This window comes from Neophocaena asiaeorientalis, unplaced genomic scaffold, assembly GCF_003031525.2.
Source record: "Neophocaena asiaeorientalis asiaeorientalis breed wild unplaced genomic scaffold, Neophocaena_asiaeorientalis_V1.1 scaffold258, whole genome shotgun sequence".
Classification (NCBI taxonomy): domain Eukaryota; kingdom Metazoa; phylum Chordata; class Mammalia; order Artiodactyla; family Phocoenidae; genus Neophocaena; species Neophocaena asiaeorientalis.
This window is the reverse complement of record NW_020172591.1, coordinates 6,324,217-6,338,210: the sequence shown is the minus strand read 5'-3', so window position 1 is coordinate 6,338,210 and position 13,994 is coordinate 6,324,217. Positions and strand designations below refer to the sequence as shown.

At 32.7% G+C, this 13,994-nt stretch overlaps 1 protein-coding gene across 1 annotated transcript in view; it reads left to right on the top strand.

The window, feature by feature from the left end:
• KANSL1L (KAT8 regulatory NSL complex subunit 1 like) overlaps positions 1 to 13,994 on the top strand; it is a 117,086-nt gene that overhangs the window by 40,953 nt on the left and 62,139 nt on the right. The window contains exon 5 of the mRNA XM_024738331.1: positions 12,251 to 12,455. Within this exon, the coding sequence (XP_024594099.1) occupies positions 12,251 to 12,455 (205 nt within the window). The remainder of the gene's footprint in view (positions 1 to 12,250; positions 12,456 to 13,994) is intronic.

The following is a 13,994-nucleotide window of genomic DNA, read 5'->3' as shown; positions in this document are numbered from 1 at the left end:
GGACCTAGAGGTGGATGGACCTAGAGTCTGTCATACAGAGTGAAGTAAGTCAGAAAGAGAAAAACAAATACCATATGCTAACACATATATATGGAATCTAAAAAAAAAAAAAAAATGGTCATGAAGAACCTAGGGGCAAGATGGGAATAAAGACACAGACCTACTAGAGAATGGACTTGAGGATATGGGGAGGGGGAAGGGTAAGCTGTGACAAAGTGAGAGAGTGGCATGGACATATATACACTAGCAAATGAAAATAGATAACTAGTGGGAAGCAGCCACATAGCACAGGGAGATCAGCTTGGTGCTTTGTGACCACCTAGAGGGGTGGGATAAGGAGGGTGGGAGGGAGGGAGACACCAAAGGGAAGAGATATGGGGACATATGTATATGTATAAGTGATTCACTTTGTTATAAAGCAGAAACTAACACACCATTGTAAAGCAATTATACTCCAATAGAGATGTTAAAAAAAAATAGACGAATGGATAAAGAGGATGTTGTATGTATGTATGTGTATATATATATATATACACATACATACAGTGGAATGCTACTCAGCCATTAAAGAATGAAATAATGCTATTTACGGCAACATGGATGGACCTAGAGATTATTATACTAAGTGAAGTAAGTCAGACAGAAAGACAAATACCATATGTCATCACTTTTATGTGGGATCTAAAATATGATACAAATGAACTTATTTACAAAACAGAAGCAGACTCACAAGCACAGAAAACAAACGTATGGTTACCAAAGGGGAAAGGGGTGGGAAAGAGCTAAATTAGGAGTTTGGGATTAGTAGATACAAACTACTATATATAAAATAGATAAACAAGATCCTACTGTATAGCCCAGGGAACTATATTCAATATCCTGTAATAAACCATAATAGAAAAGAATATGGAAAAGAATATATATTCATATTCTTTTTCATATCCTTTGCTGTACACCAGAAACTGACACAACCTTGTAAATCAACTATACTTCAATTAAAAAAAAAACTGTTTCCCTTTTCCCATTCTTGGGGCACCATGGGGAGAGTTGCCTTGGTGCTGAGCACAGCAGAAGATAAAGTTAAAAAAGCAAACCTACTTTGAGATAGTGTGACCATGATGGGGACTTTGACATGGATTTTCAGTCCAAATTTGTATCAATGAGTCATCCAAGGAATGCCTAGTTTAAAATGGTTCTAGAATGGATGACACTACAATGGTTCTAGAATGGATGATGGCAGAGGCAAATGTAGATTCTCTCTAGAGGAAGGCACCTTCTTTCTTAGGCCCAGGAAATCCTCATGAATAATTTTTCAAGAGCAGTGATCAGCACACAGTCAAATATAATCAAACATGAGGGCACAGGGCAAAGACAGTAAGAATAAGGAGAAAATAACAGCAAAAGCAGATCAGAAAGTTTTCAGATATTCGAATTATCAAATGCTGATTATTTAAAAAACAGTGCTTATTCTGATTTTAGAAATAAAAGAGGCTTAAAAATACCTGCAGGGAAGAATCCATAAAAGTGACTAGCACATTTGAAAAAGGTCCAAAACTTCTGAAAAATGCTGAAATTAAAAACCAAGTGAGTTTGGCAGCACTGTGGACACAATTGGAGACAGAATTCATAATGTAAAAGATAGATTAGAAGAAAAGTTCCAGAATGTAGGAAAAGAGACAAAACAATGGAAAATACAAGAGTCATTTAAAAATGTGGAGAACATGGCCTTCCCTCGTGGTCCCGTGGTTAAGACTCCATGCTTCCACTGCAGGGGGCATGGGTTCAATTCCTGGTTGGGGAACTAAGATCCCACATGCCACCAGGTGCAGCCAATAAAAACAAAATGTGGAGACTATATTGAGCAGGTCTAATATGAGACTTAATTAGAGGCCTGGAAGATGAGATAGAGGCTGGAGCAGAAGCAATAGTTGAGGAGGTATTGGATGAAAAGTTACCTGATCTGATGAAAGACATCACATTCAGGAAGTCAAACACAGATTCCTGAGCAGGACAAATAAAAAGAAGTATACCCCTAGAAATAGAGAGGAAATGTGTGGGGGAAAAAAGCAAAAACAGAAACAAATGGAATATCTAAAAGCAACAGTGGGGGCAGGAAAGGAGGAAGACATTACCTTAATTGAAGCCAGAGTTCAGCTGACAGCTGACTTCTCAAGAGTAATAATAGGAGCCAGAGTACAGTGAAATGATATCTTCATTGTGTTGAAAGAAAATAACTGTCTATCTAGAAATTCTATACTCAGAGAAAACATCTTTCAAGTCTGACCTTGAAACACAATTGTTTTCAGACAAAGCAAAACTGAGAGTGTGTCACCAGTAGACTCTGATTAATGATAACCATAAAGGGAGTGTTTCAGGCAGTGGAAAGTGATGATCCTTTTGAGAGATGCAAGAAGGGATGAAGAACAAATAATATGGTAATAACTATATGGTTATATGTGAACAAACAGAAAATATGTCTAGTAGGGTTAAAAAAAATTCCATGGCAACAACAGCATATAGGCCAGGAGGAAGGTAAATGGATTTAAATTATTCTCAGGAGGCTGGTAAAAGTACAGAAGTTCCTTGACTTACAATGGTCAGACTTACAGTTTTTCAGCTTTATGATGGTGCGAAAGTGATATGTATTCAGTAGAAACTATATGTCAAATTTTGAATTTGGATCTTTTCCTGGTCTAGTGATATGTGGCATGATAATCTCTTGTGATGCTGGGCAGTGGCAACAAGCTGCAGCTCCCAGACAGCCACAAATCATGAGGGTAAACAGCCAATATACTTACTTTCTGCACCCATGCAACTATTCCATTTTTCACTTTCAGTATAGTATTCAATAAGTTACATGAGGTATTCAACATTTTATTATAAAATGGGCTTTGTGTTAGGTGATTTTACCTCACTGTAGGCTAACATCAGTATTCTGAGCATGTTTAAGGTAGTCTAGGCTAAGCTATGATGTTTGGGATTATATGCATTTTTGACTTAAAATATTTTCAATTTACAATGGGTTTATCGGGATGTAACCCCATCATAATTTGAGAAAGATCTGTACTGATTTAACTTTTGATGTTTCTACATTAAGTATGATGGAGAGGTCCCCATGTGGCAGGGGTTTCTTAGGTGCTGATAATGTTCCTTTTCTTGACCTGAGTAGTAATTATGGGACAGTGGAGTAGGTGAGGTATTGATTCATATATACAAGTTACACATACCTTCTCAAAAGATAAATGTTTTATATACTTAACTATAGGTATCTTATATTTTACAATAAAAAAGTTAAAATAAGGTAAAAATTGTACACTTCAAAAAGGATAAATAGAAAATACAATTTTTAGTACTACGTTGTTAAAATTATAACCATAAAATACCAAAATTTTAAGGTAGAAGTAGGAATGTGATATTTAATTCGTTGAAAGTGAAACAAAGAGAATTAAATCTCACTTCAATGTTACCTTAAAAGTTACTGATAGAGACTGGTCCAGTTATTGGTTTCATTATGGTATCTAAATATTGATATTCTCTTGCTTCTAAAAATTTTGTAAAGTCTTAACCAACATTTGACAGTCATTAAGTCTACACTGTAACCCAGTTTCTACAATTCTATCATCTTAAATGGCACATGTTTTATCTACTAAAATGTAGTATATCACTCATCAGGTCATCAACTAAGAGTTTTAAGTATGTCTTGCAGTAAACATACCAGCTACTGGGAGACAGTATATAATATATATTAAAATTGTGGATATATTTCTTTCAAATCCTTAGCAGGGTACTGGTCATTGATTTACAACTATTCTTACTCTTTTAAAGAAGTACTTCAAAGTGGCCAGAGTTACGATAAGTATTTGAGGGCATATGTAGAGCCTTATAGGCCAGCTATTACTGAAGACAACTGTCACATAGGTACTAGGAGTCACTGAGGTACCACCTATTTTTCCATCATATCTCTTGGGAAGATAAAAAGTTGCTGACTTGTTTTTGGTCTACCTAATTTGTTTGGGACTTTGTAAACCCAGGTAAACACACTGTTGGATTTTATTCTCATTACACTAAACATACCTTCTCAAAAGACCATCTTGGGCATTTAATCTCCTTCTTCCCCCCTAGAAGGTTTTAACTTTTGTTAATTCTTAATTATAGTGGTTTTTAATTTAGTGGTTTTTGGGTTACTTGAGATTTTGGAAGTATACCCTTTTTACATATACTTTTTGTTTTGACATTTTGTGACCTTGAGCAAGTCAGTTAATCTCTTTACATCTCACTTTTTTTTATCCTAAATTTACTGGAATACAAATATTTTGTAAAGTAGATTCTAATGCTAATATTCTTCAGTTAAATGCTTATTTGTAAGGAATTCCATTTTTTCAAACAAATTAAAAATAAAAACAAAAAGGTCTCAATACAGCCTAAAATGTATATCTTTTTGTAACATCATTATTGTGCTTTGATTTTGATGTTTTATGTTAGCTTAAATCTAGAGATTTAGTGAATAAAGCGAAATTACTATACTCAACATATCTTAGTAACTTTAAAGGATAATCTAGAAGTTATTATGGAAAGAAGTATCCAAGACAGTAGGAGAAATGATAATTCTATTCAAATGTTAAAAACTTTCATATAAGCCATTGAGAAGAATTGTTTAAGTAAAATTTATTACATATTGCCTTTCTTGGATGATACTGAACTTAATTCAGTTTTTCTTTGATAACTCAAGCTCATCACTATGGCCACATCCTCAGAGGCTGTTGAGATTAATAATTGTTTATCTATAAAAGAATTCACTTAATAGTCAACAAATACCTACTGAGTGATGGCAGCGTGCCAGGCTTTGGATTGGATTGGGATATGATGTTGAACAAAACCAGGTGTGATCTCTGACCTTATGGTGTAGAGTCTAATTGGGTAAAAATGACATCAACCGAATAATCACACAAATAAATGTGAAATTTAAAATCCTGATCAAATGCTATGAAGAAAACTCACTGCATTGTTAAAATCGTTTTGGAATCAGATGGGTCTGAGATCAGTCCTAACTCTGCAACCTGGTAGCATTGTGATTTTAGGCAACTTTCTAAATCACAGTTGAAATGAGAATAGTTTGCTTCCTGGGTTGTTGTGAGGATCAAATGAGATGACAAGTGTGATACAATTTTGTTATTATTTTTTGCTTGTTTATTATCTGTGTCCTCCTGGATGAGAATGTAAGCTCCATGAGAGTAGGAATTTTTTTGGTCTGTCTTATTAACTGCTATATTCCTAGCATCTAGATCAGTGAGTCATAACATGGACACGAATAAATATTTTTTGAATGAATGGAATGACTTTTAAGATTTCTTTCAGGTAATCAGCATTCAAAACAAAAATATTTTGTATTTATTTGCTTTTTCTCTCCCATAGTCAGATTGGTATTTCAGTTGTTGGTCTCATGGCTGTCTCCTGAAATTCTGCTTCCTCTCAACAAATTTAACTCTGGACTAGAAAATCAGATAACCAAAGTTAGAGTGGTAGAAGTACCTGTACTATAATAAGAGACATTATGTAGTAAGAGAGAAGGCCTCTCTCTTAACAGTAACAGGAGTGAGCTTTCATACATGGACTTACTAAGATCTTTTTTGGTTATTTAAAAGGGTTTTGCAATTTCAGCTGTATTCTGTATATTTGGACTTACCAGATAAGTAAACTCATAAGTGCTTCTAATAAAGCATTCTCATTCTAGCTTTATATCACATTATATCATAAGTTTGGTATATAGTTAGGTTGGAAGAAATTTAAATTTTGAATTTTTAAAGTTTGGTTACCTATTCTATGTATTAATTTTTAGTGGACCATGTAGAACTTAATGCTTGATATAATTTTTTAAAAATATTTAAGGTAATTTTTATAATATCCTAATGATCTTTTTCTTTCAATGTCTAAAGTCAATTCACTTGGTTAATTATTTTTCAGGGCAACTGTTTTTTCCACTCTTTATTTATTGATTCCCAACCCCCATCTCTTATTTAATGGAAGTATCTCCCAGAACTCAGAATTGTTTTCTTAGCTTTATTAATCTTGGCAGCAGGGTTTAAGATGAGTCACCAGGAACTGAGCAGCGAAAAAGATTGAGTCTTCAAACAAATGAAGCATTACATTTTACCACCATAGAGACAGTTATTGGTTTTTAGATCTCATACTCTAAAATGAAGATAAAATGTTGTAAATGCATCCTTATTTACCCCATGGGGTATTATCTCTGGGAAAGTGAATTTCTACTTGAAATAATGACTAGATTTTTGTTGTTGTTTGTCTTTACTTTAATGAGTCCCAGAATATGATATGAAATTAAATTCTAATTAATCATTGTCATGCTACTTAATTCCACTAATGATAATTATCTCACGAAATGCAACGATTCTTTCTAATTGGGCATCACAATTGAAAAACTGCTGCTAAACGGGTAAACTAATAACATATAAAGTAATTCTTTTACCCTCATAATATTTTCAATAGTCACTTTTCAGTTATGAGAAAACATTTTTAGCAGCAAATTCCAGGCTGAAGTTTTCAAAATAATTTTGGGTTTCTATGAGTGTCATTAACTATTGTATTAGCTAGATGTACAACATCAATAAGGAACTAAAACTTCTCCTGCTGTGTTTTTAAAATAATACCAGTAGGAATTATTTTCTTTTGTAAAAACTTTACTTTTCCCTTTTAACCTCTATTAATATAAGTCTGAAACTTAATGTTATAGGAAATGTTTAAATAAATTGTGATGCAACCACTGGAAGGCATATCATATAACTATTAAAAAATTATGTGTAGGGCTTCCCTGGTGGCGCAGTGGTTGAGAGTCCCCCTGCCAATGCAGGGGACACGGGTTCGTGCCCCGGTCCGGGAAGATCTCACATGCCGCGGAGCGGCTAGGCCCGTGAGCCATGGCCGCTGAGCCTGCATGTCCAGAGCCTGTGTTCCGCAACAGGAGAGCCCAAAACAGTGAGAGGCCCGCGTACCACACACAAAAAAATTATGTGTATAGAAGGGATGTAGTCATATAGGAACATACTTCCTTTGGAATGTTAGGTGGAAAAATCAGGATGCCAAAATCATTGTACAGTATGATTTCATAGGAAAAAAAAAGATTTGAAGGATAAAATTTTAAGTTTTTATTAAAGCTATATTTGTGTTTAGATGATGAGATTTTGAAAAATATTTTAGCTTTTATTTTTTGCAGCTTTTTTCTATTTGCAAATTTTCCTTTAAAATGAAAAATATTAATTAGTAAAATAGAAAGTCTCAATTTCAAACTGTATCTTATATGTCAGAAAAACAGCTCACAGGTTATATTGAAGAATCTGAACCGTACTCCCGAACTATAGATTAGCTAGACATGTTTGGCAAATTTTATGTCACAATACTCAGAACAATATAGCTATCATATGGGCTTCCTAGTCCCTTTGCCTTTATACTTTGTAATTTCAAGTCCCACTTGAAATTAAGAGCTGGAGATAAGAATAGCAAATAACACTGCAATAGTCGGTCTCTTTTTCTCTCAACCTTTATTATGAAAAGCTTTAACATATAGAAGGCATAGCAAAGTGAATCAACTTATTCCCAGCTTTAACAGTTGTCAAGATTTTGCTACTCATTTCAGCTATTTCCCTCCCTGACACATTTTTTTCCTATGCTTTTAAAAAATAAATTCTATTGGTTGTTATTTTAACTGTGAATACTTCTGTATATTTCTCTGATAAGCTTTTTTTCAACATACCCACCATGTTGTTATCATCTGCTTTTTTTTATTATTCTTATATTAGTCATAATTTATCACTATCATGAAATTCTCTATATTCATATTTTCCCAGTTGTCTCAAAATCATCTTTTTATGATTTTGTTAGAATAATTTGTTATTCTAACAAATTTGTTTGTTAGGATAATTTGTTAGAATCAGGACCCAAACAAAATCCATATTATATTGGTTGTTATGTTACATTTTAAAATGTAAATATTAGAAATTCCTAATGCCAAAAAAAAAAAGACTGCAATTTTGGATGACATTTTTGTTTTCTTCTTATAAAATTATATAAGTTCATTGTATGAAAAGTTAAAAATTCATAAAATACTAAGAATAAAGTGGAAATCACTTATATTGCTCAGAATATATTTCCTTCCTATCATTTTTTACATTATTTTCATAGTTGAGATCTATTGGAAGCCGTTTTATATCTTATTTCAAAGTATATCTGAAGCTTTCTATACTTAAAATTTTTTTTTCCATTTTAATGGCTGCATTAAGACGTACCTTAATTTTTTAGAACAGGTAAGTACCTTAATTTTTTTTAGGGGCCATATCTAATTTAGAATGCCATTTTACAGTGTACTCCAACACATTTTCTTGTTGCTACGGTTGAAGAGACTCGTATTTTTGAGTAAGGGGTCTAATTTTCCTAATTAATTCCTAGAGTAGGTGAAATGGGCTGGTCGATGCACTGTTTTCTCTGTATGTAGCAGATAATGCCTGGATCTTGGTCCGTTGCCCGTTTGAGAGAGATGTTTGTTTTGCCATGTGGAGGACAAGTAATGCCCCTAGTGGGCCATTTTAGTAAGTTTATATAAAGTCCAATTTTATATAATTTCTTTAAAATATCATTGAATATATCTGAGTATATGATGCATTAATTTCTCCAAACGTTATCAAGGGAAAGAAAGGTATTAAATTCAACTATTGGCAGGACTTTGGGCATCAGGGAAAGTTTGGAAAAGGTTGCACCTACCTTAGCTGCTATAGGTTGAAGTCATCAAAGAACTCCAAAAGATCAAAGTAGACTTGAAATAGACATAAGTTATGCAAAAATAGTGATTCTTAGGTGTGTACTTTTATGAATATATCCATTTCGTAGGGGTGTTATAACAAATCACCACTAAGTGTGTGGCTTAGTATAACAGATATTTATTCTTTCACAATTCTGGAGGCTAGATGTTTTTAAAATCAAGGTGTCAGGCAGGGCCATGCTCTCTCTGAAGGTTTCTGGGAAGAATCCATCCTTGCCTTTTCCTGGCTTCTGGCAGTTCCTGGCAGTCCTTGGCGTTTTTGGCTTCTCTCCTCTGTCTTCACATGGCATTATTCCCTGGGTGGATCTCTTCCTTAATTCTGTGTCTCTTCTTATAAGGACATCAGTGATTGGATATAGGACCTACCCTAATCCAGTATGACCTCATTTTACCTAATTACATCTGCAAAGACTGTATTTCCAAGTAAAGTCACAATCTGAGGTTCCTGGTGGATGTAAATATTGTGAGGACACTGTTCAGCCCAGTATAGCAGGTGTGGGTATTTGTGTATATGAGTAGATTGGGAACTGAGGGGCTATCGTAAATTCTTAGATAATACACATTATAATTCTCTTCTCCATTGTTGATTTCTGCTTTTTCTTAAGTGTATTTAGTATAAGAATACATGAATGTGGGGAAAATGTTGAAAACAGTACGAAAACAGTAATTTAAAATTCTGTGTTGAATAATTATTCTCTGCTGCTGTTCCTTGAGATTAAAAGATAAAAACAATTTCATGAAGTCTGGTCTATTTATGGTTTTAGAATCCTAAATTTATAACCAGGACCCAAAGTTTCTTATTTACTAAAAGCATTTGAGCAGAGCGTTATAATGATTATTTCAGTCCTTCTAAGAAAATAATTTGGCTTAAGCAAAAGGTTATGAAATACTTAATAATTTACTAAAAATTCTAGACTATCTTCCACTGAGTTTATTAAAAAATAGGTTGAAATTAGACTGTTCTTCCATATCCATCCACCAATATCACCACCCCCAAGATGACACCAAGGAGTTAGCTAATATATGTCCCCATAAACCCATATCTTTAGATTGTTTTATTAATTTTGATGCAAGTACATAATGTTTGCAGAAATTGATTTTTATAGGGATTTATAATAAAATATCAGTTAAAAGATTAATTGCCTCACTCTGGGCCTTTGGTTTCTGTAGTAATCAGTATAGTAAAATTTTTATTTAAAAAATTCACTTGAAGTTTTCCATTTATACTCTGTAAAAGCAAATTGAATGCCTATTGTTATCCATAAATATCTTAAGTGCTAAGATTTTCTAAGATTGTAATAGAAAACCAATTATATCAGAAAGTCATTAAGTAACTTAGAGAAATTTAACAATGTTAATAAAACATGAATTTATGACTTTTGGCTTATTTTCTTAGATAAAGCTCTCGGTCATTTTGCACTTTTTAAATTAGAAGAAAAATTTTAAACTTTATCCATGCCTTCTCTTTTACAAATCAAAACATCTTATAGCTCTCATCTGCGTATTATTCTTATAAATTTATAATGGGCATATATGATTATGAGATAAAATAAGGTACATTATCTTGCTATCAGAAACTAACTTTTTAAACCAAAGTTAGAGATTTAGAATGGAACTCAAGGCAGTGTAAATATGTAACTTATTTTTCTGAAAGGACTCTTGTAGCCTTCTGTTTAGAGCTTCTTTTGGGTCTTAAACTAGAATGTTCCATGTTTACTCATTCACTAAACTAATTATTTAGGTGTAGTATGTGGTGTTATACCTGCACTGTGCAAAGCACTGAGCTGGAGTGGGTAAATCTGCAAATATATATGTTTATATTTCTCCGTTCATTCAATAAATATTTATTGAGTATTTGCTGTATGCAAGGTACAATATCAGGAACTTCTTGATACAAAGTTAAACAAAACAGCCACAGTCTTTGTACTACTTACAGTCTTAGAAAAGGAGAAAGACATTAATCAGATAATAATACAAATAAATGTAAACTTATCACCATGAAAAATACTATGAAGAAAAGGTAAATGGTACTATCAGAGCTCATAAGGGAATTTGACTTAGTCTTTGGAGGGGCTATGCAAGGGCTCAAAGACTTACCTGAGGAAATGACTTTTGAACTGAGAGCCAGATGATTATTGGAAATTATGTAAGTGAAGGAGGATGTGAGAAAATTCCAGGAAGCAGAAATTATATATAATAGCGAGTAGTGAGTGCGAGTTATTTGAAATGAAAGGAGGCAGTGCAGCTGGAACACGGAACCAGACGCAGTGTGATGCACGATGCAGCAGGAGAGCCAGCGGCAGGGGCCAGACCAATTTATCTATACTGGTCTGGCCAGTAGTACATACCCAATTTTATTTATATGTAGTCACCAAATTCCATATTTTATTTTGGTTTCACCAACATAAGCCGTTCAGGTACCTTTATTTCTTGTTTCTTATTACTATGTAAAGTTCTTGAATTACTTGGTTTATCTACAAGATAATAGAATATCTTATAGCAGATGTAAATATTCAAAACCAATGATACTGCTATAGAAAAACCATATCTTATGTTTACCATTAAACACCGATTCTACCTGAACCAAATAGCACATATAGAATTCATATGTTGATTAGCAGTATCACGTACAGCAGTTTCGCTTGTTGATCTTAGAATGCTAAGTTGACTAGCTTTCATCTTATATAAATAAGGTTGAAACTGGTATATTATAGTGCCCAAAAAGCCAAATATTTTATATATAATATACTGGTATAAATGAATTTAAATTTATGTGGTGACAGGCATTAACTTCCTCCTGATGTTTTGATGTTTTAAAATATTTAAATAAATGTTTAAAAATTAATATGAAGAATGATTACAAAATTATGCTTATTTCATGTGTAGTTTGTGTGATCTGTTTTAATATTTTATAGTTTGTGGCTTCTGTGTCATCAGAAGTTTGAAAAGATTCTTAAAATGTAGTCGGATTGCATCTTCGTTTCAAAATTCACTGAAACGATATGTAGTGCTTATGTAAGAGCAGCTAATGATGTAGTGATGAGATTTTAGCCCTTTTAAAACCTGTAATCCTGTATAATTTCACCCTTATTCAAAAAGAATTTGATGTAAGTAGTTTCAACACTGTAACATTCATGAATTATTGATTTACAGTGAACGTTTACATTGTACTAGTGAACTCATGTAAGCTTTTCTAACCTATGGGATATTTGTTTTGCAGGAGAAAATAGAAATTCTGTATTCACAACTTGAAATGCAATTTCCCATTGATATTAATTCTTTCATCGATTGTTACCACAAAATTGGCTAAAATTAATACTCTTCTGTCATAATAGATCAAGGTGATTTACATTTAGTTTTCTTTGTCTTTTTTGTTTGTTTTGTTTTATTCCCTCCACTCCCATTTATTTCACGGCATATCAGTGCTTCAGAGAATTTAGATGAGCTCTCTTCCTCCAGTAGCTGGTTACTTAACCAGAAGCACAGTAAGAAAAGGAGAAAAGACAGGACAAGATTGAAATCTCCATCCTTGACTATCATGAGTACAGCAGCTCGAACAAGGCCACTTCAGAGTTTCCACAAACGAAAACTCTACAGATTGAGCCCTACTTTTTATTGGACTCCGCAGGTAAGGTCGCCTTTGGCAAAACATGAACAAAGATTTTACTGTCAATATATTTCACAGGTTAGAGGATATGAACTGTACATAGTTGTTTAGAATAAGTGGGATTTAATAATTTTTAAACATAGCAGTGTATTCTGAAACTTCTCACATTTCCATTTTTTTAAATCACTATTATGCTTAAACTAGTTTGAAAGAAATGTACATATCAAGTTGATTTTAAAATTTTACTGGTAAGGGTAACAAGGAAAATACAAGTGTATTATATATTTGCCTTTTGCTTAATAAAGAAAAAAGTAACAACCTGCAGGGCTTTCAGTTATTTTGGAGGAAATGATATTGCTCTCCCTTTTATGTTTGGTATTTGTTAAACCTGGTGAGCACTCCTTTTTCATATAAGCAATGAAGTTTTAGATGACCATGCTTACCCTTTTTGCAAATAAAATATGCTTCATTAAAAGCGTTCATTTTGAAAAGCATATTTTTCATTTGTTAGCAACATGTTAGGTATGCATCTTTCAGTGCATAATTAAATAAGCTGTGACGGAGGGCAAAATTATCTCTAGTTCTCATGGTATAATGTGCTTTTTTTCTCTAATATTTTTTATATACCAATATGAAATATTTATTGTGGGAATGAATAATAATGGTGATGATTTGGGAAAATCTGGGAAATGTTTGATCAAGTTTATTTATTTATGCCTTATTTTACTATATATATATATATTTTAGCATCTTTATTGGAGTATAATTGCTTTACAACGTTGTGTTAGTTTCTGCTTTATAACAAAGTGAATCAGTTATACATATACATATGTTCCCATATCTCTTCCCTCTTGCATCTCCCTCCCTCCCACCCTCCCTATCCTACCCCTCTAGGTGGTCACAAACCACCTAGCTGATCTCCCTGTGCTATGCAGCTACTTCCCACTAGCTATCTATTTTAAATAATATGTCAAAGGAAAGAAATTATCCTTGATTTAATATTGTTTTTGATTATTACTACATTAACTATTTTTAAATATATTTCTATAAAAAAATCAAGATGCTTTGTTTCATTAGGAACCAATTTCAAATTTGGTTTTATAGGATCCTTTTATAAATAGGAACGTGAATTCTGACAAATTAATTTTTATTAATAGATTGATTTTTGCCATTTAGTAGTTCAGGTATTAGTAGTATGCTTTCCCAACTTGAAATTTTTAAGAAAGTTTTATTTCAGAATTTTAAGAAATTTTACATATTTAATAAACCTAATAGGAAAATATTTTATTAAAGTTTTTATATAAGAAATTATATTTTATTTAATAATTTTTATCTCAAATTACTACAAGCAATAGAGAAATAATATATTTGAAAATGATTTCATAATTTCATAGTTATAAATAGAATTGTCTATCAAAAATATCTCACATTTGAATATGCCTTAATATTCTGACTGGAAGGAATCTATCTGAATAATTTAGGGGATTTGCTCAATATTACTAAAGTACTGGATATGCCTTGATAATATAAAGATTGGCCTGGAAAAGTGTGAACAAATTT